Source organism: Gavialis gangeticus, unplaced genomic scaffold (assembly GCF_001723915.1).
Source record: "Gavialis gangeticus isolate Ggan-Ray unplaced genomic scaffold, GavGan_comp1, whole genome shotgun sequence".
NCBI classification, from domain to species: Eukaryota; Metazoa; Chordata; order Crocodylia; family Gavialidae; genus Gavialis; species Gavialis gangeticus.
Genome location: NW_017729031.1, coordinates 45,927,844 through 45,950,914, shown reverse-complemented (window position 1 = coordinate 45,950,914; position 23,071 = coordinate 45,927,844). Strand labels below are relative to the sequence as shown.

Here is a 23,071-nt window from a genome sequence, read left to right as displayed (position 1 = left end):
CACAGTCCTACCAGAGGGGACCCCAGCTGCCAGGGACCCAGAGCAGCAGGAGGTGGCGGCTGAAGCAGCAGTGCAGAATACAGACCCTGGCTCCCCCCAGGTAGCAAATTGCAGCTCTGTCCCAGCTCAGGACCATGCTATCACCACTGCAAGGAGCCGGGGCAGAGCCATGATCTGCTGCCTGCACATCCCAGCCCAGAGCATTCAGGCAGCAGATCACAGCTCTGCTCTGGCTCCAGACCAAGCTCCCCTACTACAAGATCCCAGCAGGCCCAAAGCAGCCCCCTGCCCTACCCTGCCCTGCCACACATCCTGCCAGTGCAGCAGGGGCTGGTCTCCATGGCAACCCCAGCCTTGCACTATCACAGTGCAGCTGCAGCTGGGGTTTCCATGGAGATTAGCCCCAGCCATACAGGCAGGGGCTGCTGGGAAATGGAGTCCAGCTGCCAACTGGATCCACTATTTTGCCCACCCCTATGTTAAATTAATTTAGTCCACCAGCTGTCTGCATAGTAATACCACAGCTTCATTGTACAGCAGAAATCAAACCAGGGTGCTTTCAACTTCAGGTAGAAAATAGGTTTCTTCATTTAATACATGCACACCAATTTTGGGGGGAGCTGATTTTTGAGGAAAAGATATGTATTGTATGCTAGAAAATATGGTGATTAAGGCCTACCTAGCTAATCCCCATAGCTATACAGGTACCTCAGCCAGGATGTAGTAATACATGGTGAGCTTGAATCCCACTACTTCAACCCCCTGGCTCTGAAGTGGATAAAGGCATCGCTGTGGAGGAGAAAGTGTCCCAGGGCACATTGCTTAAGCAACAGACCAACTAGATATGAAATGCAAGGAAGAACCTGAAGAGAGAAACCAGAAACTCTAAAACACCAACTATAAACCAGTGATTCAGGGTGCCGCAGCACCCTAGTGTCCCACAAGATTCTCTCAGGAGTGTTGCAGGGTTCCATGCAATAATAGCATGAGTAAGTGTGCAAACGCATACGCTTAATTCAAAAGATAAATTCAGAGACTTCAAATAGGAATCCAAACATCCTGACCTGTTGTGGTCTTTCTGAGTTCTTTGCAACAGAAGAATCTCAGTGATATTATTTTTATGAACTGAAATAAATAAAAGAGGTTTTGAAATGAGGTGCCACTAAATATGGAAAAGTTATGGAGGGGTGCTTTGCATCTAAAAAGGTTGAGAACCATTGATGTAGACATTTAAAACTCTTACCTGATGCATTACTCTCTTGTCTTACAGACCCAAAGAATGTTAGAATCAAAGACCATAAGAATATGTTGTAACATCCTCAGGGAAATCCCTGTGAATCTGATGGGATCTGAACAGAGAGATGATCCCTGCTTGTTGTTTCCATAGCCCAACTCTTGGCAGAACTTTTCATCTCAAAACTGTGCTACCTCTTCTGAGTTTATTATGGGAAGGTATTGCCCCTCTCTCAGAAGAGAGAGAGGACAGAGAAGAAAGAATCTTGCTAAGCTTACAGCATGGTAGACTTTCTATGGGAAATGCATATAATGCAGGCAATTTTTTAACAAAATGTATAATCTCATGAGAAAATGAAATCAGGCTTTTTTGACAAAACATATTTTCCTCATAACTTTGTTGAATACCATTGATTTTGTTCCTCTCCTGCATTTTTAATTGCATCTTGTATCAGCTTTTCCAATTCTCAGTTGTCTTCCATATTCTCTAAGAACTGGGGCCAAGAGTGGTTACTAATGGATTAGGAGGTACTTCAACCTCCTATAGTACAAATATGTTATCCTGCTTCTTCCAAATACCAAACAAAAATTGTTATAGGACATATTTACATTTTCTGTATTATTGTTAGTATTCAACCATGTCTACATAGTAACAGGCCTATACAAGTTACACCACCTCAGATGAGGATTAACTCTGGGCTGTACTACCTAGTTCATGTTAGGGTATCTTCAGTCAGCTCCACAGAGATAAAATGAGCAATTTGCAGTCCTTCACCATCCCATGAATGACCACTGTTTTTAACCCAATTTTTTAACCCAGTTTCACATAAATTTCAATGACTTGGGTCTTATTTTCAGAAAGTATAAAGCCTACAATTCTGTTTGAAGCCAATTAGAGGTACAGCTAAAGAGCACTTAAGAAAACCAGGTGAAAAGTGTCTCAAATGAAGTGCTCAAATTGAAAACGTTGAACAGAATCTTTACACATTATTTAAAGAGTAATAATAACATTTCTGGAAACGTTTCCGTTGGAGAGTCTGCTCCCATGGGTTTCACTGAATGCAGTGGCTATTCTGCTTAAATAAGTCATAAAAGACCAAGTCCAGAGTGTGGGCAGATGTAATACTGATGACAAATTTGGTAAAAAAATAAATAGTATAAAAAGTAAGGCAAAGAGGACTGGTATATGCATTATCAGCCATGTTTCAGGTGTTTCTGTCTTGTGATGTTTTTGTATTACTTTTCAAAATAAATTCCAGTTTTGAAATTTGAGTCAACTCTTCTTCCATTGCAAGACTTTTGGGGCAGGGACTCCATTTTAATACATATTTATTAACCTCCCAATTCCAGGTGGCTGCAGTCCAGATTGGGATCTCTGGGTATTTGTTGTATCATCACAATTATTTATTGACTTAAGTTATATTCTTTTACAAGCAGAGGTTGGTAAAAGTATTGAATAAATTATTTTATGACAGTAATAATTCAGGACTGATTTTAAAATACTAAATAAGAGGGAAATCTAGATTTTTTTTTAATTATTTTTTTTAATGTACCTAACTCCACTGATTTAAATGGAATTATTCCTGATTTTTATCAGCCTATGCCACCTCCAGATGGTAATCAGGGTTTTACCACTTAATATAGAATCAGGTATTCTAAACCAGCTTCTTGAAGTGGTATTTCCACACACACCCTTTCATACTAATGTCTCTCCCATAGTTAAAATAATCACAATCTGATTTTCTTTCTTCAGGGAAAAATGATATTTTTGGAGAGATGGTGCATCTTTATGCAAAACCAGGGAAATCAAATGCAGACGTGAGAGCTTTAACCTACTGTGACCTGCATAAGATCCAACGAGAAGACCTACTGGAGGTTTTGGACATGTATCCTGAATTTTCTGATCTCTTTCTCACTAATCTAGAACTGACTTTTAATTTGAGAGATGAAAGCTCAAAGGTACATACAAGGCATTTTCTTCCTTTGATTTTCTACGAATTGTGCATGTTAAAAGTAGAGGGATGGAAGAGAGGAGAGAGAGAGAAAGTGCTTAAAGATATACGGTTCTGTTCTCTTTGCACACTAGTGTAAATTGGAAGTAACACCATTCAGATTAATAGAATTAAAATAGCATGAGAGCAGAATCAGTCTACACTAAGAGAACTAAAAGGTGGCAAATGAAAAACAAATTTTAACAGAATTAAAATCAAAAGGCCTCTGATTAAATCCTATTAAAAAGCCATACTGACCTAAATGATCCAATGAAGTAGGTTAGACTCAACAGATGTCATGGGGATGTTGTTAATCTAGTAGGATTTGGTTCTATATTTAACTAGCATTGAAGTTTCAAGCAGGGAATTTTGAAAAATTACCTCTGAAGAGTATGCCTTTGCAGTAAGCAAGGATACAACTAAACAAGTGAATAGCAACATCATAACAAGGGAAACTTCCCACTCTGAATATATTTATCAGAAAATAAGTATCAGATTATCTTGCTTCAGTCCATAACTAATAATGCGGCATACTAAATTGCTTGCAAACTGTCTTGCACATTTCCCTCATTCTAAACCACATTTTCTACGTTCACATTAACTAACAAAGCATAGGAGGGACATTTGAAGGGCAACCCATTTTTATCTCCTCCATCTGCTTTGGCCTCTCTGTATCTCTCCTGCCAACCAGTGGCTTCTCTCAGCTGCCTTCCCCACCTTTCCTATAGCACTGTCAGCAGGAAAGTTAGAAATGCAGCATTAACCCTGGCTCTTACTCCCAAACAGCATGTTATCGGTCTGGATTTAAAAAGGGGAAGAAGGGAGCACGTTGACTGATAAAGAATGGGCTGGAGGCTGAGAGGATCAGAAGCATGGGGGGTTCTGCCACCCATCCATAATACTATGGAAGCTCATATAGCTCTGAACTATACTGCCCTGGACTATACTGCCCTATATATATATATATATATATATATATATATATTTTAGTAAAAACAATACAGTTTTTATAAATGGAGACCTCCCTATGGCATTCTGCTCTTAAATCCTTTTTGAGAAACAGGAAGAAACAGACTTCTTGGGGTTTCTATACAAACAATAGGATGTTCGTTGGTAATCAGAGAAGTGGAGGGGTTTAATATTTTTTCCAATGAAATATAGGTAAAGTAACATGTTAAAACATTATTTTTAATGCTGATCTTTTCTATAAATGATTGTTTTGCCAAAATAGGCAAAAGGAACACTTATTTCTTTTTTTTTCATTACAAAATTATCCTTTAGGTTCCATGCTTTTACAGTTAATTGGAAAGTTAGTCACTGTGATTTAAATGTTAAATACGCTATACTCTAGAGAGAATTTGAAGCTGAATTTGAGAGCTTATTGAAAATACAATTAGTTCTATGTGATTTTGTTTCTGAACAACTGTTTTTTATACTTTCATCTTAATAATGTTCTATAATTATTTTCTTTTTAGAGGATCACAGTGAGGTACAATAAACATCTGTCCACTTTCAGCATCTACATACATGATGTAGAACTAATAGACAGTCCCCTGCTTTTCCTTGGGTCCCTTGAAACTTTTTCATTGCCAAAAGCTATTGCTGACATCACTAGGGAAGAATCGATTAGAGGCACCAATAAGATGTTATAAAGCTGTGGGAATCGCCTGTGTATGAGTCTGCAGAATCAGGGTCTTAACCAGCAACTCCCATTTGGCTTCTGTTAGGTACTGTAGCCCTCAGAGTAAGATGAAAACAATGATCACCACATTTCTAACTAAAATACTACTAGGAACACTATTCAGTCACAGTTTTTTATTTGTTTGATGGCTGTTAGTCCCAAGTGCCTGTCCCTGAGCTATTCCGTCATTTAACCTAAAGTGCATTTTCCTTCAATTATTTCACCAATTGGCCACCATTGTGAAGTCCACGTGAATCTAAATTTTACCTTTAAGAATTCTGACAAGTGGTAGAGACACTTATAAATGTTACTCCCTTCTCCTCATCCCAGCAACAATAGTAGGTGCGTCTACACATGCATTTGATGCGGCACCAGTTTACATGCAAGTAAATTACTCACGAGTAAATGGTGTCAGGCACACATGCAGGGAAGCAGAAGCAGATTTGCTGCCAATCTACTCCCACTTCCCAGAGCCCTGCAATGGGCCTCTGGCACCACTGGGGGGGAGCTCCAGGCTCCAGCTGCAGCTGCCAGCAGCCAGCAGGCCTCTACAAAAGCCAGCCCCACTCACTGTTTTCTGTCCAGCTACTTCTCTGGCCAGGAACAGTGTTCCCAGTGCAGGGACAGCATGTGGCAGCACTCTCCTTGCCACCTCTGCCTCCCCATGCCATGGCTGCTCTGACCCCTGCCCCTGACAGCAATGACCAGTGCCCTGTGCTACTTCTGGCCTACTGTACTGACCACCACCTGGCCCATGGCTGTCTGGACCCACCCGGCTCCCCCACGCACAGTGAGCACCTGGCTGCCCACCACATGCTGTCCCAGGACCACCGCCGCACATGTGCTGCCTCCACCCCATCCACCTGGCTGGATCACAGCAGGGACACCAAAGATGGGCTCCAGAATGCCACCACCAGGGCTGCCATCACCCTGCTAGGCCTCTAGCCCTGCCACCCCTGTTTCCACTGGGCCAGCCAAGACTGGTAGCAGCATGTCATCCAGCACACCTGGGATGATGAGCAGTGGTTGGAGGCCTTCTGCATAATCCAGGCCACCTTCTGGGACCTCCTAGAGCAGCTCCGGCCCCACCTGGAGAGGCAGCACACCAGCATGCTGCCACCTCTCCCTGTGGACACCCGCCTGGTCCTTGCCCTACTCAAGCTGGCCACGCCTGCCAACCTGAGATACATCAGCCACCTGTTTGGCATGTGGAAGACTAGGGAGGCCATCCCAGAGGTGTGCGGCGCCCTCCAGGACATTCTGGTGGACATCATGCTTTGTGTGCTCAACCCCCTGGTGGTGAGGTCCCATGCTTTGGGATTTCCCCAGTTCACTGGGACCCTGAAAGGGACCCACATCTCCATCACCTGTCCACCTGATGGAAACTGCCTATACTACAGCTGGAGGGGCTTTCACTCTGTGGTGCTCCAGGCTGTTGTGGACCACCAGAGGGCTTTCATACGTGTGAGTGCCAGCTGGAAGGGCAGTACTCACACACCTGCATCTTCAGGAACACCAGTCTGCAAGGCCTATTGGAGAGTGGGCACTTTGTGTTGGGGGTGCCAGACCTGCACCTGGGCGCCATTGTGGTCTTACACCTGCTCATCAGGGACCCTACCTACCCCCTCCTGCCCTGGATCCTGCAGCCCTACACTGGCCACCTGGACCCCTGCCAGGCCCACTTTAACAGCTGCCTGGGCTGGACTCACACCCTGGTGGAGTGTGCCTTCAGATGCCTTAAGAGGTGCTGGCACACCTTTTCTGTGCACCTCAAGTTCACCGAGGACAACCTCTCCTGAGTCATCGTCACAGCCTGTGTGCTACATAACATCTTTGAGGCCCAGGGGGAGCTCTTCTATGAGGCCTTGGCAGAGGAGGCATGGCACATGAATGATGTCTGCCAGCAGAAGCACCACCTGAGGTAGCAGCCACACACTCACCAGTGGGAGCCCGGGCACTGAGTGCGGGAGGTGCTGGCAGACCACCTCATCCAGCACTCCCTACTCTAGCCCACCTTTGCCACTCCCCACGGACCCTCCCACCTGCAACACCACACTCACTGAAGAGTTATCTCAGAAGAACAGGTTTTTATTCACCTCACATCATCCAGAGCCCTCCTCCCTCCTCAACAAACAGACCCCTCCACCACTCACCCCACCCACCAACAACAAAACTATAAACAATGTCCATTGCGGGCTGTCCCGGGGTAGAGATCCATGCATGGTAGCACTTAGGGGACAGAGGCCAGGGACAGGTGGCCAGCACCTAGGCCTCTGGGGGGATCACCCAGGGGTGACAGCAGCTGGTGCTCCCGTGGGCAACTCCCCCTCCAGCAACTGGTGTCTAGGCCCAGCAGGGCCAGCATGCAATCCTGGCCCTGATGTAGACAGCTCCAACTCCATGCCCATGTGGAGCTAGAGCAAGCAGTGGGGCTGGGCCCAGGCAGGGCAGCAGGGTGGCACCAGACCCAGAGTGGAGTCCAGGGCAGGGGCCCCTGGCTGCTGGAGGCAGTGCAAGCCCTCCTCCCAGGTCCAGGTTGGGGCCTGCTGCTAGGTAATGGGTGGCTGCTAGTGAGCAGGCAGGGCTAGGGTCAGGAGCCAGGCAGCAAGTAGCATGAAGGTAACTGCCAGGACCAGAACAGTGTCCAGCACCCAGCAGTCATTATCCATGGCCTGCGCTGCCCGGGACAGGATGGCATTCTGCTCCCACAGGGCCTCCAGCCATTCAGACTTCAGGGCCATGAGCTGCACCTGGAACTCGTGGTCCACCCAGTCCTGTGCCTCCTCACTCCAGCCCCATGCATCCTTGCAAGTGATGTCCTCTGCCTGTTACCTGTCCTAGTGGGTCCACATCCTTTGCCTGCCAGGCCCGAGCACCTGCCAGCCATTCCCCCAACATTGTGACCAGGTGGTCCAGAAGGATGGTCCTGTTCCAGGTCCTCCTTTGGCATAGCCGGTGCATCCGCAGGGCCCTGGCTCTGGGCGATAGCAACTCTGAGGCTGCATCCTGGCTGTCAAGAGCAGTCTCTAGCCCATGTGCAGCTGCAGGCCCTGTAGAGCCATGAGACAGAAGTTGTTTGTGAGAGTTTGCAACATTTCAGAGAAAAAATATTCTGTACCAGGGCCTGTGCACTGCCCAGCCTCAGATCAGGGGTTGGGCATGCACAGGTGGCCAGGGATCATGGTAAGTCAAATGGGCAGTCCCAGGCCTAGGAGGCTGCCAGCTAAGCCCCCCACCCTTGATCACTCCCCTGGGACCAGTGGCCCACTGGGTGCTGGCCATAGGCAGCCTGCCTCCCCTACCCTGTTCCCTGCCAGGAGCCTGGTGGGACAGGCCAGGCTCCTGACAGCACCTGCTGCCATGGCTCCAGACCCTGCTGTCTCCACCACTCTCTTTCCTGCAAGCCAACCACTCTGCTGCATTTCTGCCTAGCCCACAGCACCTTGACTCAGGGGGTGTGGGGCTCCCAGATGACTGGATAAAGAGCTGTCCGTGGCCCCACTGTCCCCACACGGGTCTTCTCCAGGGAGGTGCCCCAGGGCCAGTTCCCTCCCCACCCCCATGCCACCACTGTGCCCTGAGCATGCCTATGCTGTGCATGCCCCAGGTGGTGCATAAGGAGCTGTTTGCATGAACCAGGGTGGTGCCTGACCCACTACACACTGCTGCTGTGGATCACCATAGTATACAATGTTCGGGGGGGAGGGAGAGCACAAGCTGCCCTGCAACCTTTGCCACTTCCTGGAGGGCTACCTGTGGCTGTGGTATACCTCCCTGCCACCCACAGCTGAGGGGACATCACCACTGCTGTCAGCATATTTCTTGGTGTCTGAGAAACCCATGACCACCTAGCTGTGGAGGCACAGGCAACCCACTGAAGTTTTGCACTGCCTCTTGCCTCCCTGCATGCTGTTGGGAAACATGGGCTAGGGAAGTGTGGGCAGGCCAGGCAGGGGCTGGGAGCAGGGGCAGGGGCAGGGAGGGCTCTCCCCCCAGAGCGAAGCTTAGCACCTGCATTTGCAGATATAGAATCTCTGTGTGATTAAGCATTTTTACTGTGCAGTAAGCATGCACATGTGTTGATGCGCATGCTTACTGTGCAGTAAACTATGCTATTGCACAGTTAAGAATCTCATGTAGATGCACCCAGTGAGCACCTAACTGACCTGTCCAGTCTCACCAGGATGAGAAAGGAAAGCAAATTCAAACTCCTGTTTCATATATATATATACACGCAGAACACTTGCCTTCCTGGCAGGGGGTAGATGTTTCATTTAATTAAGGTAGCAGAATTTTATGGCTGAAAATCTTAGCACAAAAAGTATGTAAAGGGAGAGTTAAGTGCACTGAAGGCATTTCTGCAACAAAAAGCACAAATCTGAGAAGACAACAAGATGGATAAAAAGGGAAACCACAATTTTCAGCTATGGAAATAACAATAACTCAATGAGTTGAATCAGAGAGGGAGGAAGGGAGTGACTGGAAAGATAAAAATAATAAAGAGTAAAATGTCTGGTGTTTATCAACCTTATATTTATTGTTGTAAAAATTAACCTTTGTAACAGTTACCATGTAATTAAACATCTTAGCTAATTATATTCAGTTATCACATTACTGCCCATAATAATATACATCCTCTCTAAGAGATTATTTTATTTTTTTATTTATTTAACTTCTCCAAGCTTTGTTACTTAAAATACATCCAAACAAGCTCAGGAAGCTGATAATAAGTAAGATCACTATCATGCACAAATGTTATCTGGAGATCATTATTTCACCATCTCATGATGACACTGTTGGATTATTCAATCCACATGGTAATTTTAATTTTAATATTGAACAGTGTCAGTAATGTTTTCACTTGATTCAGACTGAGGTGTGTAATCTTGCCTTCCTTCAAATTGGAACACGATTAACAGTCAATCACCTATTGATAGACTATTGTTTTCAAATGTCACTAATGTATCATTGCATTACATGTCTCATTAATCAAGGCTGATCTCGTAAAAACCACTAATGATTCAGATGGAGATAACTGCAGACTTAGGAGAAGGAAATTGTCCTTTCAAAGTGAAGAAGAGAAAGGTAATCAACTTTATTTTTTATATTAGACAGCTCTGGAACATTATTCAGTGATATTGAAAAGTATTATTTTCATTTAGTAACATGGATGTTCCATGTTAGCCATTACTTGTAAGCTAATGAAGATTCAGTTGCTCAGGAGCAAGGGTGTTGTAGGTGGTGGTTCTCAAAACAAGTACATGTAGCCACAGAATATCAGGTTCATTTTAGTACAACTCCTCACCCACCACTACAGATGCTGAGGATCATCATCAATCCTATTATCAGAGATGGTAATCTAGTTATTATTTTGTGGAAATCACCATATTTAAAGTTTGGAGAATGTGATCTATTAGATATTCAGAGCATTAATTTTATTTCCCAATGACAAATGATATTTTGTTTGGTGCAGGGTAACAAATCCCCACTATATCTGCATTTTCTTTCTAGTGGTTAGCATATACATTCTCCAAGAGGAATTAGTGACTCAGTTGGCAGTATACAAATGACTCTACTGGCAGATATTTGGGTGGCATTTGCTTTTGATATAGAAGGCCATGGAGTAAACAGACTGGAAGGCAGAATTTAGCTAAGTACTATCTTGTGTCTCTCATACGTACAGCTCTCAGGTACCAAGGACTGTAAATGCAGTGGCTTTTGCCAGGATAACAGTAATAATCAAGAAAACAAAACTGACACTGATAAGCCTCTTTTTGCCTTATTTTGCTTTTTGCCTATTTGTGCATTTGACAGACTACTGTTTTTGCTGTATACCCACTTTTACCTTTTACAGTCCACTGTTAAAGGCCAATCGTGAATGAAGAAGACCAGTAATATTAGGACATGAAATTACTGATGGTAAATGAAGGCCACTATAAAATTATGTAGCGTGTGTAGTGCTGGAGAAAGGAAAACTCTAGTCCAGTGTACAGCTGGTTGGAATGGCATTACCATTCTATCAGAGAGGCATCTTTAAGGCATGAAGCCACGAGTGACAACAAATCTGTCAGGAAGATGTCCCCGTGAAATATTCAATCTGCTCTTCAACAAAGAATCTGTTGACAGAGGTGCTTTGCCTAACTAACCTTCACATTTCTTATGAGAAAACATACCCTGCCACCTAGGCAAGATTGAAGTGATCTTCCAGTCTGTGCCTGCTATAGAATTATAAATAGCCTGCTCAGGTGTCGGGCTGCTGGCACAAACTGGGTTTTTATCACTCTTGTCCACTAAATTATTGGTTGGTTTACACCAAGCCATCTTCTGATTGCTAACATTTATTTACACTGCTTTTGATGTCCATCATTTTCCTCAGTTTTGTCACTGAAAAGAAACAATATCATTTGGGGAGAACAGTCAGCTACTCAATCTTGGTAACCGAGTGGGAAACTCCCTCGCTTGAGAAGAGAAGTGAAGAAAGGAGGAAGGATAACCAGTGGAGCTGTGTACATTTGTGCCTGCCAGCATACTTCTTCCCCTGCCTGGTCCACATGCAATTTTTCCAGACGGCCAGAGCTCAGCAGAGCTCAAACAGGGTTGGAGTCCCTCCACATTACTTTATGTGGCCTCTGCTACATCCTGCAGCGTGCTGTGAAGTACCCCTACACCTTACTGTTTTTAAGGCTGCCACAGCTGCATGCAAATTAGGTTATTATTTAGTTACATTATAATTAATTGTTAAGCAACAATCATGTAACACTTCAGGAGAGGCAAAGTAAAATAATCATAGTCCTCAATCCTTGCCTAATGCTGTTTATGATCTGTTTACTATGTCGGCAATTTTTTTTCCTAATGATAATGTAGTCATAGTTTACATTTCATAAATATGATGTCTAAAAATCGTCATGCTTCATTGTGATTTGGATATTGTAAATTCTTAATAACTTCTGCCTTTTAAGGCATGAATCCTTAAAGCCTTATCCTTTCTACTGTGGTTCTTGAATTTGAGCCTTTGATGCCTATATATTAACAAGATTTTATAGAAGAGAATTTCTTGATGGAAACTTAGATTTCCTGCCAGAATTTTCCATTCAACTGCTGACCTATTGCACTATCTGAAGTTATATTTCTTCCCTTCTCTGGATTGACCATACAGTAGTCTGAGATTTTCTCCCTTTTGGAGTGCTAAAGATGGGGTTGTGTTTATGTTATCCTTCAGTTCATGCTAGTCTGACTTGGACTGCGTTGCCATGGTAACTCTTCTTGCACTAGGTTCATCAGGGATTTAAACAATATCCGTGTGGCTCTTTATCATTTATCTATAGTAGATACCCACTTCCTTGCCTAGAAGTGGAACAGTTAATTCAGTTGAGGTTGGTTGCAATTTGTTCTACATGCAGCCTGTGCTCTCTAGCGTAGAGTGGTGTGAAATTGTCTTGCTCAATCTGAGCCATATTTCCAGCATAGCAACATGCATCTAATCTCAGCTACCATGTAATACTTTTTTCAAGGACCAAACCCTAGCTCCTGATCCTGAGCTATGTGGTACAAGGCTGTGTAGAGTGGCTCACCTGACCCTCTGTGATTGCCAGGGTCAAATGAAATAACGAAGAGCCCTGTTTAGCATTACCACATGTTGCTCCCTGGCAACTTTACCCTAACCCTTTCCCAGGAAGTGTCCATGACAATTGACATCTGTAGACCTTTGCTATTCTGGTGGGGAATCCCTGTGCATATACAGAAAGCATCTCCACCCCACAACAACAGCAGCCAGTTCCCACAGGGGGCGAGCAGTTAGCTGACAGAGATTCTCATCAAGACAGCTGGGGCCAAGGGCAGATCCAGATTTTCCCAAAGTGGAAGCACCAACCCATACTGCAGGGGTGGCTGCACCAACTGCTCCAAGCCTCCTCCCATCCATCAATGCACAGAGACTTTTTTAAGTCCTTAAAACAGATAAAAAATCCTTCCTCCTTTCCCCTTCCTGCTCAGAGGCATTCCCCACTCCCCTCTTCTTCCCTCTCCCCACCAGCTCCCCTGCCTGCTGCTGTTGCTTTCTCCACAGCTCGGGGTGGGGAAGCTTCAGAGCCAGCTGGGCTAAGCAGGGGCTAGCCTCAGCTGGAGAGTGGACAGTGACAACAGCGAGTAGTTCCTCCCACCCTGCACAGAGCAGGTATAGGGAAGAGAAACCCCCTATCCATCCCTGCTGCCATGGTCTCCATCCTCCTCTGAGCCCAGCTTCAACGCAGAAGGCAGGAACAGCTCTGGTGCTTCCCTGCCCCATGGACAGGGGAGAAAATCAGGCAGGGGAGGGGGGAAGTGGGAAGGAGTAGGAAGGAGACAGCAGGGAGGATTTTCACATGCCTTACGAACATTGAAAAGTCCCTGGAGGCTCCCATAGACTAGCATAATCCAAAAGGGGGGTGTAGCTGCACCACTGCACCCCCTCTGGATCTGCCCCTGGCTGGGCCTCTGCAGTGCTATTGACTAAAGAAAACCCTTCACCGAGGGTAGAGATTTTTCTAGAGAAACTTGTTTCAATTCCACTCAGCTGCCCTTTAGCATTCCTGACCACCACAAGGAATGCTTTGTTCCTTCTTCCTCATTTCTCCCCCTCCCTCCCATAGGAGCCCCGTGGGAATGAAACCAAATGCACAGCCCACCTATGAATGTCAGGAAGATTCTTTGGCTCCATTAGACCTGAACACAGAGCTGGTGCAGAGCCCTTCCCCTCTGATCATGGCCAGGCAATTTTCAGGGTCAGTAAAGCCAGAATGAAACCCATGAAGGTGGGTGGATGCAAAAGATGCAGAAGGCAGGGCCAGAGTTTTGTCCTGACAGAGTGAGGTCATGAAGGATAACACTTTGAGGATACTTGCTAGTGAGTTTGAGTTCCTGCATCATTACTCTCTCTAGTGTCTCATTTAGTTTTTTGTTAGCATAGGCTGTAATAGTTTCACCTTCTTGGGTCCATTACAGTCTCTAATTATTCTTGTGAAGAGATGTTCTTCACATTAATCTTTAATTTGTTTCATCCTGAGCTGAAGGCTATAAAGCTTTGGTTCCATACCTAGCAAATCTGATGATCCCCATGAGGCAATCAGATGTGAAAACTATCTATTCTAAACAAAGCTATTTCTGAAAGGACAAAGTCAAACTATACTAGTGACGTACTCAAATTCTAACTTTTGGACAAGGAAGCTAAAATCCATTACTCCAATCCAGGATAGTAATGAGAATATATCTTAGATTTGCTACTTTGCAATGGAATGATAAACTAATTGTAATAAATGAAGTTACTTTAGATTTTCACTAGCGTGAGAAAAACAAAATCTGTAAAAAGATGTAAAATGCAAAAAAATGTAAACAGAACCCCACAAAAAGACGTATTGTTTTATTAGTAAAGAGGGGTAGTTAACCATGTTAGTTTGAAGTCAGGCAGCAGGTAGCATAGATTTGCACTTTATAGACTAAATCAGAGATGCATAAGTTTTCATAAGTATTTCATCAGATCCTGTTCTTAGTAGCCATGGATTTAGGTATTGACAGTAGTTGTTCAACTGATTGGCCAACTCATCTAGAATTAGATTAAATCATGACAGAATTTTTATTTCCTTGGTTTTGATTTCAAGAACGCACAAAAGAAAGTTCTTATGAATCCTGTTGTAGGTTCACTGCTATTTCCCATCTGCTCCCACTATTATTTTTGTCTTTTGTATTACTGTAGTGCCTAAGAGCTACCCCATGGGAGCTTCTAAAAGAGTCTTATTTCCAAGGGTGACATATATTGAGGCTGTTTCCAAATGGCTGTGTCTGATGGAAAGTCACACATACCACCAGACATCCTTGTAGTAGAAGTTAAGACCCTAGAAAAAGAAAGGGGAATTCTATTTTTTTTAACATTACCCAATATCATTTTTAAGGTATAGGAAATCTATATATATAATAATTCTGCATAAACACACACACACACACACACACACACACACACACACACACACACTTATTTATTTATTTATTTGTTTATACTACTACTACATGTATTTATTTATTTAAGTGTGGTATTATTGCATGAAGCATAAAGCAGGAATTGCCCTGACATTATCATCTAAATAGCTTTAAGGTTGTGACAAACCTTGACAAAGCACAGAAAATTCAAAGATAAGGCTGTCACTCCATCCCTAGCTCATGCCATTGTGCTAAAAATGGTACCAAAGAATAAGTTAAGGATTGAGCATTCACTCTGAAGTATCTGGCTTTCTAAATATTTGTCTCAAATTCAGGATTATTCAACATGAGCTCTTGTGGTATTTTAGTTTGCTTGAAAAGGAAAGTAAAGGTTATCTAGCATGTATTATTTGTTTGCTGTTCCATTTGTCTGTGTAAATACACTTAAGGTAAATTATTACACACAAAAACCTAAATAAAAGGAATGTTACTGAGGTTGCAAAATCAAGCACTTGGGATTAGCTTCTAAGCCTGCATGTGCCACAGAGTTGCTGTGCAATGCTAGTCAAGTCATTTAGACCAAATCTTTTCACATGGAACCACAAAAGGAATGTCCATACCATTTCCACAGAGCTCCAGAGGCACTGCCAAGAAGCATCCACTGCCCACCTGTTCCTGCTCTGTACGTGCCAAACCTGGAAAAAAGGCAGTGAGACCAGGCTGTGGGTGCCCATGTTGCCACTCTCCATATCTCTGTCTCTGGCCTGCTTGACGGTGTCAAGGGGGTGTTACTCACAGAGCAGCTCCACTCCCTCATTTCCAAGCGTGGCCCATGTAGAGCCAAAGCAGGTACATAAGGTGTGCTTCTCATTGTCACATTCAAGAGCAACACGCAAGCAGAATATGCCCTCATTGTATGATCCTCATTTACTGATTTCCCAGCATGGGAATTTGAAGTCTGATTTGCAGAAATGCTGAGCACCACAGCTGTAACTAAAGGCAATGGGAGCTCTTTTTTGAACATACAGCAAGTTATCTAATACTAAGAACTCTAAAAAAACAGTCTCTAGATGGCTCAAATTAGGCACTTTAAATTATTGGATACTTTTGACCACAGTTTCTTAGTGCATCAGCTCCAAATTCTGAAATGGCATAAATAATATGATGTCAACTTATTATTGGTGTGATTATTAGTATTTAATGAGTAATGATGACCACCATAAAAAGTCCATGAGAAAACGAATAGTTCTGTCTGTATGGATTCTGTGCAATAAATGAAGGTTTAGGACCAAATACTGAATAAGGAGTTAAAAAAATTAATTGAATAACTACTGCTCAAGTGAGCATCACCAAATGAGACAAGGGTCCAGTGGAAAATATATTATGTAATCATATTGTAAAACTATATCAGAGTGCATATACAAAGTCAAAATAGGATTTCACAAGCAACCTTAATTATAGCACTTCCTAACTTTTGAGGGCTAGTTTTTGTAAACGTATTAATGTTTTGTTAAAAGAGTTTTGTGAGTAATTTCCTAAGTGTTTAAAATGCAAACTGAAAACTGTAAATTCCATCCTTTGGCCTCATACTGACAACCAACACATCATCAGCAGGGCTGGAACTTTTAGATGTAGTACATAGACTTTTACCACAAAAGCTTATGAAGTAGCAGCAAGTTGTAGATCAGCACTAGTGAGGGATAAGAAAAATATGAGTAGGTTTCACAGATACCTACTGAAGCAGATGCATGGAAATTCAGGACTTTGGGGTCTGAAGGGGAGTAAGTATAGGAACACAGACACTTTGGCCCATTTTCCTTTTATACACAGTTACTCCAGTCCTCTACCTGCCAACCTATCTTTGTCCCAAAACTTGCAGTGACTTCAAAAGATGAAGCATATAATCCTTTGCTAAATCTCAGTCCATCAGTAAGATATTTATATATTTCAAAATGTAGTTGTAGAATGAATTGGTGGCTAAACTAAGTGTCCTTTTAACCCAGAAGGATAAAGGATTCACAGTAGTAAAGATTATAAGTGAAAAACACTGGTTAGTTTAATGAGATGTTCAAGGACTCGTGTAGTTCTTGTTGAAGGATAATGTGCAGGGAAAAAGAGTACCAATTCAGTAGCTCCTACTCACTCTTGTTTCAGTAGAGCATGTTCTTTCTTATTGTGCTACTAAACAAGCCATGGTTTCCACCACCTTCAACTAGTGGTCCTCTAAAACTGATCTAAAACCAAAGACAAAGAGGTCTGCATGGATGTGGTTTCCCCTCATTATGTAAATCTATCCATTCAGTTCTCATTGGACCTTAGCAGCAAAGATTGTATGGCGTTGTAGGTAGTCTTGAAAGGGTTCTTCAATGAGAGCTCCATTCCAAAAGCCCACAAAGCAAGCCTAAACAGCCCAGAGAGGGAGAGCAGTACCAGTTAACACCACGTATGGATGTGTTAACTGCATTATTCTCATATATAGGTCCAAGAAAGAGAGAGAACATAGTCAGTTCTTGCCAGTTTCTTGACTTAGGCGCATGCAGAGACCCCTCCAACCTCTCCAACCTCCAGAGCTACAAACTTACAGATCCCACCAGCATTTGACATAATTGTAAAACTTTCTTCTTCTGTAACTGTGGGTTCCCCAACAAAAGTGCAGTGGGGCTCCATTATTATAAATGAAAACTGCTTAGTAAGAAGGCAAGGGCTTTGCTATCATTAAAATTAGTCATTGAAAAACAAAACATTAAAACAGCTTCCTCATGAGAAGAGAATATTTGAGTTCCCAAAAATACCATCTGTAATTGACTTTTACTAAGAATAAGATGTATCAGCTTTCTGCATTGATCAGTTCCCCAGGTAGCCTTTCTTGTTATCCTTTCTCGGTGCCTGTCAAATACTGAATGCAGATCTGAAACTACAGCTTGTACTAAGGAGTTCTAAAGGTTCCCACGGAAGTTAGAAGGAATCACAGTATGAGGGAGTGAGTAGCAGAGAAAAAAATCTTTATGTGCTTAGAAACATCTGTACATGAAGTCTTTAATAAGATTAATATTTAAGATTATTCTCACTCATTGTGGCAGCAGTCTTAAATAGTTAGGATTAGTTTCAGTGTTGATGTCTGTCTGTTTTAAATGTTTCTATGGCATGTATTATCATTCTATGTAGGTGCTGAACAAGTAATGTAGGTGTCCACTGACTTCTCCTTGGTAGAATTCAAAGTGAATTCTCCGAATTCAAGAAACTTAAGGTCTTAAGGTGTGCTCATGTTCTCCTCGCCTGATTTGGCAGATTCTCTGCTCCTGATTTGGCAGATACACATTGATGAATGTAGGAAGTGCTTGCAGTATGCTCTAAAAATAGCGAGGCTTAGTCTTTTCCTTTAAAGACTATTTTGAATCTGGGCAATCTTTAGTGGATATATTTTATCTTTTTAGCTCATAAATTGTTTCTGAAGCCTTGTTAGGTATAATGTGCTTAAAGAGCACAGCTGTATATGAAATTCAGGGATGGAAAAGTGGTAAGTAAGGTAACACAGATGGCACAGGTGACTGGTGAGGGGAACATGGGGGGACATGTGCCCCCCATGAGATTGGCCCCCAACTCAGCACCGCTCAGGATGAGGCAGTTTTTTTTTGCCACATGGGACAGTGGCGTGTTGGGGCGGGGGGGCACTAAGCTGTGATACAGAAGTATAGAAGTGGATATGGGGCTTTTGGCCCACCCCTGGCCCACCTCCATGCCTGCCCACAAATTTTGCACCCCCCAGACTCAGGAGGCACCAGTCACCCCTGATAGATTGTGGTATATATGTAGAAGGCAAAATAGATTTGCACTTTATAGACTAACTAAAGCAGATGTTTATCTATATCTATATCTATATCTGGATAGATATATAGTTAATAGATAGATAGATGGATAGATATAGATATTAAGCCTATGTGAAGCAGCTAGTATTCAATTCGGATTCGGCCGATTTGGGGGACAGTGATTCATTTTGGTGATTCAAATCACTGTCCTGAATCGATTCAACTGAATCTGATTCAGAGATTCAGCTGCTGCCAAAACGACCAAATCTCCAAACTGGCCACATCCCCACCACTCTCCCAGACCTGTCAATGGCTGCCTGCCTGGCTCCAGCTCCCAGCTCTTTCAAAAAAAGCCTGGCTGCTGCCAGATGGGGGGGGTATGATTGCCACTGCCCCACACTGCCCCATGCTGCATGGAGGAATCTGTCATGAGTTCCTATCCCCTGCCCACTCGCCAAGCCCCAGCTCTCGGCTCTTAAAAAAAAAAAAATCCCCCATCCACTGACTGCTGCCAGGTGGGGTGACAATCTTCACTGCCCCCCCACTGCCCTATGCTGTGTGGGGGGCTCTGCCATGAGTCCCCTGACCCCCACTTAATCTTCCAGCACCCTCACATGGCTTCCCCGCTTGGACCCAGTTCCTGGCTCATTAAAAAAAAAAAAGCCCCAGCCTTACCGGCTCCTCCCAGGCAAGGGGGCAATCCCCACTGCCCCCCACTGCCTCTTACTACATGGGGGGCTCTGTCATAAGCACCCAGAAGCCCCAAAGCTGCTGCAGCAGCTGGTGATACTGTGGCTTTTTTTTTTTTTAAAGAGCCGGGAGCTAGCACCAGTCAGGGCAGCCTTGGGGGGGCTGGGACAGCGGAAGGGGGTCAGGAGCTCATGACAGAGCCCCACCATGCAGCGTGAGGCAGTGGGGGGCAGTGGAGATGCCCCCCCCACCTGGCATCAGCCAGTGAATGGGGGCTTTTATTTAAAAAGCCGGGAGCTGGGGCCAGGTGGGGCAGCCATGTGGGAGCTGGAACAGTAGGCGGTGGTCAGGGGCCACTTGGAAGGTCTGAGGGAGCAGGCAGAGGTTGGGGCCCGGTAGGGGTCCCCCCATGGTTCCCTCCCTGCTCCTCCAGCCCCACCTCCCCCGCCCCCTACTTACCAGCATGGAGTCCGGGTCCAGCTCCCTGCAGCAGTGAGCAGGAACTTCCCGAATCTCCAAAGCTCTCCGAATCCTTTTTGAATCGATTCATAGAACTTTGAATTAATTTCAGACCTTTTAATTGGTGTCCTGATTCAATTTGGATTTGGAGATGAGGCCACTGAATCAGCTGAATCTCCTCTAAATTGAATCAGCACCTGAAGCTTTGCACAGCCCTAATAGATATATAGAGTCTGCAACTGTGTAGCATAAGCTTTGCGAGCTGAATCTCACTTCATCAGATGCTGTGAAAGGATGTGCAGAAAGCAGAGTATAAGGAGAGAGAAATTAGAATACAGAAGATAAGGAAGGGGGAGGCAGAGGTAGAAGGGGGTAGCACTGGGAAAAACACGTAACCAAGCAGTAAATCCATATGTCACAGGCCAGCTGGGCACTGTGATTGTATCAATTCAGTTTCAGGCTGACTGGGTGCTGCAACTGTATCAGCCACTGGCCTGTTTGGTTCAGGATCAAGGAGGCAGAGTTGGGAGTGAAGCAATGGCAAATTTATTATATTTTACACACACACAGCAGTTAACAGAAAGATAAATGTGATAAGCAGATAATGCAATATTAAAGAGCTAATAATAAATAATAACAACAGATAATAACAACAGATATATCAATCTGTTGCAGGCCAACTGGGCACTGCGAGGGTATCAGCCACTGGGCTGTTTAAAACAACAGATAGATAACTTATTGATAGTCCCTCAATGCCAGGTGTGCGACAGGTGATTCCAGTGAAGTCAGGTATCCCCAATTGATGCTGTTGAAGGGATTACCGGGGAAGGTCCATTGATCAGGATCCAATCCTCAGTCACACTGGGAGTCCAGGTCCGGGTTTGGAAAAGTAATTACCATCCTGTTCCCTCCTTCCTGTTGGTTATCTGATGCACACACTTTTTGTACCTAGTCTTATGCTAATCTGTTGGCTTTAGAGCCACTCACAATCTTGCCCTATACCTATTACCTGATGAGATTAAAAGTTGTTAAAAATTATTATAAAAGATTACTACCCAAACTTGCTTTTATTTAATAAGCAAATTACAGTGCAGCATCTTCAGGTTTGAAATTAACATTACTCCGCCTAAATCTAACCCCTTTAGAGCTCTCTGACTATGCTTTTTTGAGATGTACTTTCCTCGAATGTGCTGGGTATGCCTGGCGGTTGAATCCAGTTTCTATCATCAAGGCTGAACTCCGAGAAAAAAACATTAGGTCAGCTAATCTTACAGCTATAGCTTTGTCTTTGGGGCCTAGTTAGTTTTACGAACAGTTACAAATTACATTTCGGTTAAACTTATGGCAGGCAAGTTACGTTTGCAGGTTACAAACTTACAAGCTTTATATTAGACAAAAATTTCAAATGCCTCCAAGAAGCACATATTTATTGCTTATTAATTTTTTTGGTTCTGACTGTCACACCCATAGGAACAAGGAGTCACAAATACTAATCCAGGTAATGGAATAAGAATCCCTAGTCACTGTTTAAACTATACTTAACACAATCCAGCCTGTAGATAATATTTTGTTCTGTAATTTCCCATTCAAATCAGTATTTAAAAGTTTGCTGTATGAGAACAGCCCCCTCAGGTCAGCAATAGAGTGTCCAGAGAGATTAAAGTGTTCTGCTACACGCTTACATATCTTTCTCTAGCTGATGTCAGAGCAGTGTTCATTCATTCTGTCATGTAGGGATCACCCAGTCTGTCCAAGGTAGACAGCAGGGGGGGAACTTAAGCAGGTGGTGTATATGGCACTGGTGTAGTTGTAAGTGAATGAACCTTGCATGATATAATGCATGTTACTCAGCCCAGTAATGATGTGGTCAGTATTGATGTTGGGGCACAGAAGGGAAGGCCTGGTTTCTTGGTTACGGTGGGAGTTAGGTAGCCTGTTGTTTGGAAGACACTGTTTGAGATTGGACAGTTGCCTGTAAGCCAGAACTGGTTTGTCCCCTATGAATACTTTGAGATATCATTAAAGACCTCCAACCCTCCCGGAAAAAGACGGCATGTCTAAGGGGTTCAAGCGGGGACTGTAGGTGACAACTAGAGAGACACTGTTGTTCTTGTCCCCAGTTTAGTATTGTAGCAAGTCAGAGTGGGGTCTGAGTCTGGCTTTGTTGATTTAAGTGGCTACAATTTTGTGGTTGTATTGTAATTGTAGGAACCCCTGCTCCTATTCTTAAGGTGTATATCCTGGTCAGTGAGTTCAGAACAGATATGTTTGTAATACAGAACTTGGCTCTAGATGTTGGATTTAGTGGTGTGCCTAGGATGAAAGCTGGTGGCATGAAGGTAGCTGGGTGGTATATAATGCCAAGGTCTCATCATAAAAAGGAGTTACTATAAAAGAAATCTGGCAAGATTTTTGAATTAATGTATTAATAAATATAGAATGATTTAATGGTATCTCAGGACCAAATTTACAAAAATTAATATATTTTGGTGTCCCAATGTAAAACTGATACTGGGTGCATCTACATGTGCAATTAATGCAATTGAATAAACTCTGGCATAGTTCATGCATCTTCATAGGTGCATCTGCAGGTGCCGCCAGGACAACTGTACATTGAGCCCATTTGGTATAGCTGAAGATGGAAGGCAGCCTAGGGTGTCACCCTGCCAACCCAGGGCTGTTCCAACCCAGCTCAATGTGCTGCAGAGGGGCTGGCTAGGACACAATGGTGCTCCAATACAGGGCTAGCCAACAGGCAGCCCCCACACTGAAGCACCCTTGTGCCCCAGTCATCCCTATCAGAGTCTACCCACATTTCATAGATTCATAGATTCATATATGCTAGGATTGGAAAGAACCTCAACAGATCATCGAGTCAGACCCCCTGCCTGGGAAGGAAAGAGAGCTGAGGTCAGATGACCCCAGCCAGATGTCTATCCAGCCTTCTCTTAAAGACCCCCAAGGTAGGGGAGAGCACCACCTCCCTTGAAAGCCCATTCCAAATTCTTGCCATCCTTACCATGAAGAAGTTCTTCCTGATGTCTAGCCTAAACCTAAAGAGCAGTCGGCCAGGTCCGAGCGCTCACGCAGGTTCTTGGAGAGAGTCCAGGACCTTCATCTAACCCAGGAGGTGCACAGCCCCACCAGGGGGGATGCCTTGTTGGACTTGGTGTTGGCCACGGGCGACGACCTGGTGAGGGGGCTGCGGGTGCTTGACCCCCTGGGCGACAGTGACCACTGCCTGCTAGAATTCACCATTCAGC

At 44.1% G+C, this 23,071-nt stretch overlaps 1 protein-coding gene across 1 annotated transcript in view; it reads left to right on the top strand.

Moving 5' to 3' along the window:
• Positions 1–23,071, top strand: part of KCNH7 (potassium voltage-gated channel subfamily H member 7) — a 483,070-nt gene that overhangs the window by 430,574 nt on the left and 29,425 nt on the right. Inside the window, exons 11-12 of the mRNA XM_019522712.1 lie at positions 2,987–3,192; positions 9,900–9,990. Coding sequence (XP_019378257.1) covers positions 2,987–3,192; positions 9,900–9,990 — 297 coding nt within the window. The remainder of the gene's footprint in view (positions 1–2,986; positions 3,193–9,899; positions 9,991–23,071) is intronic.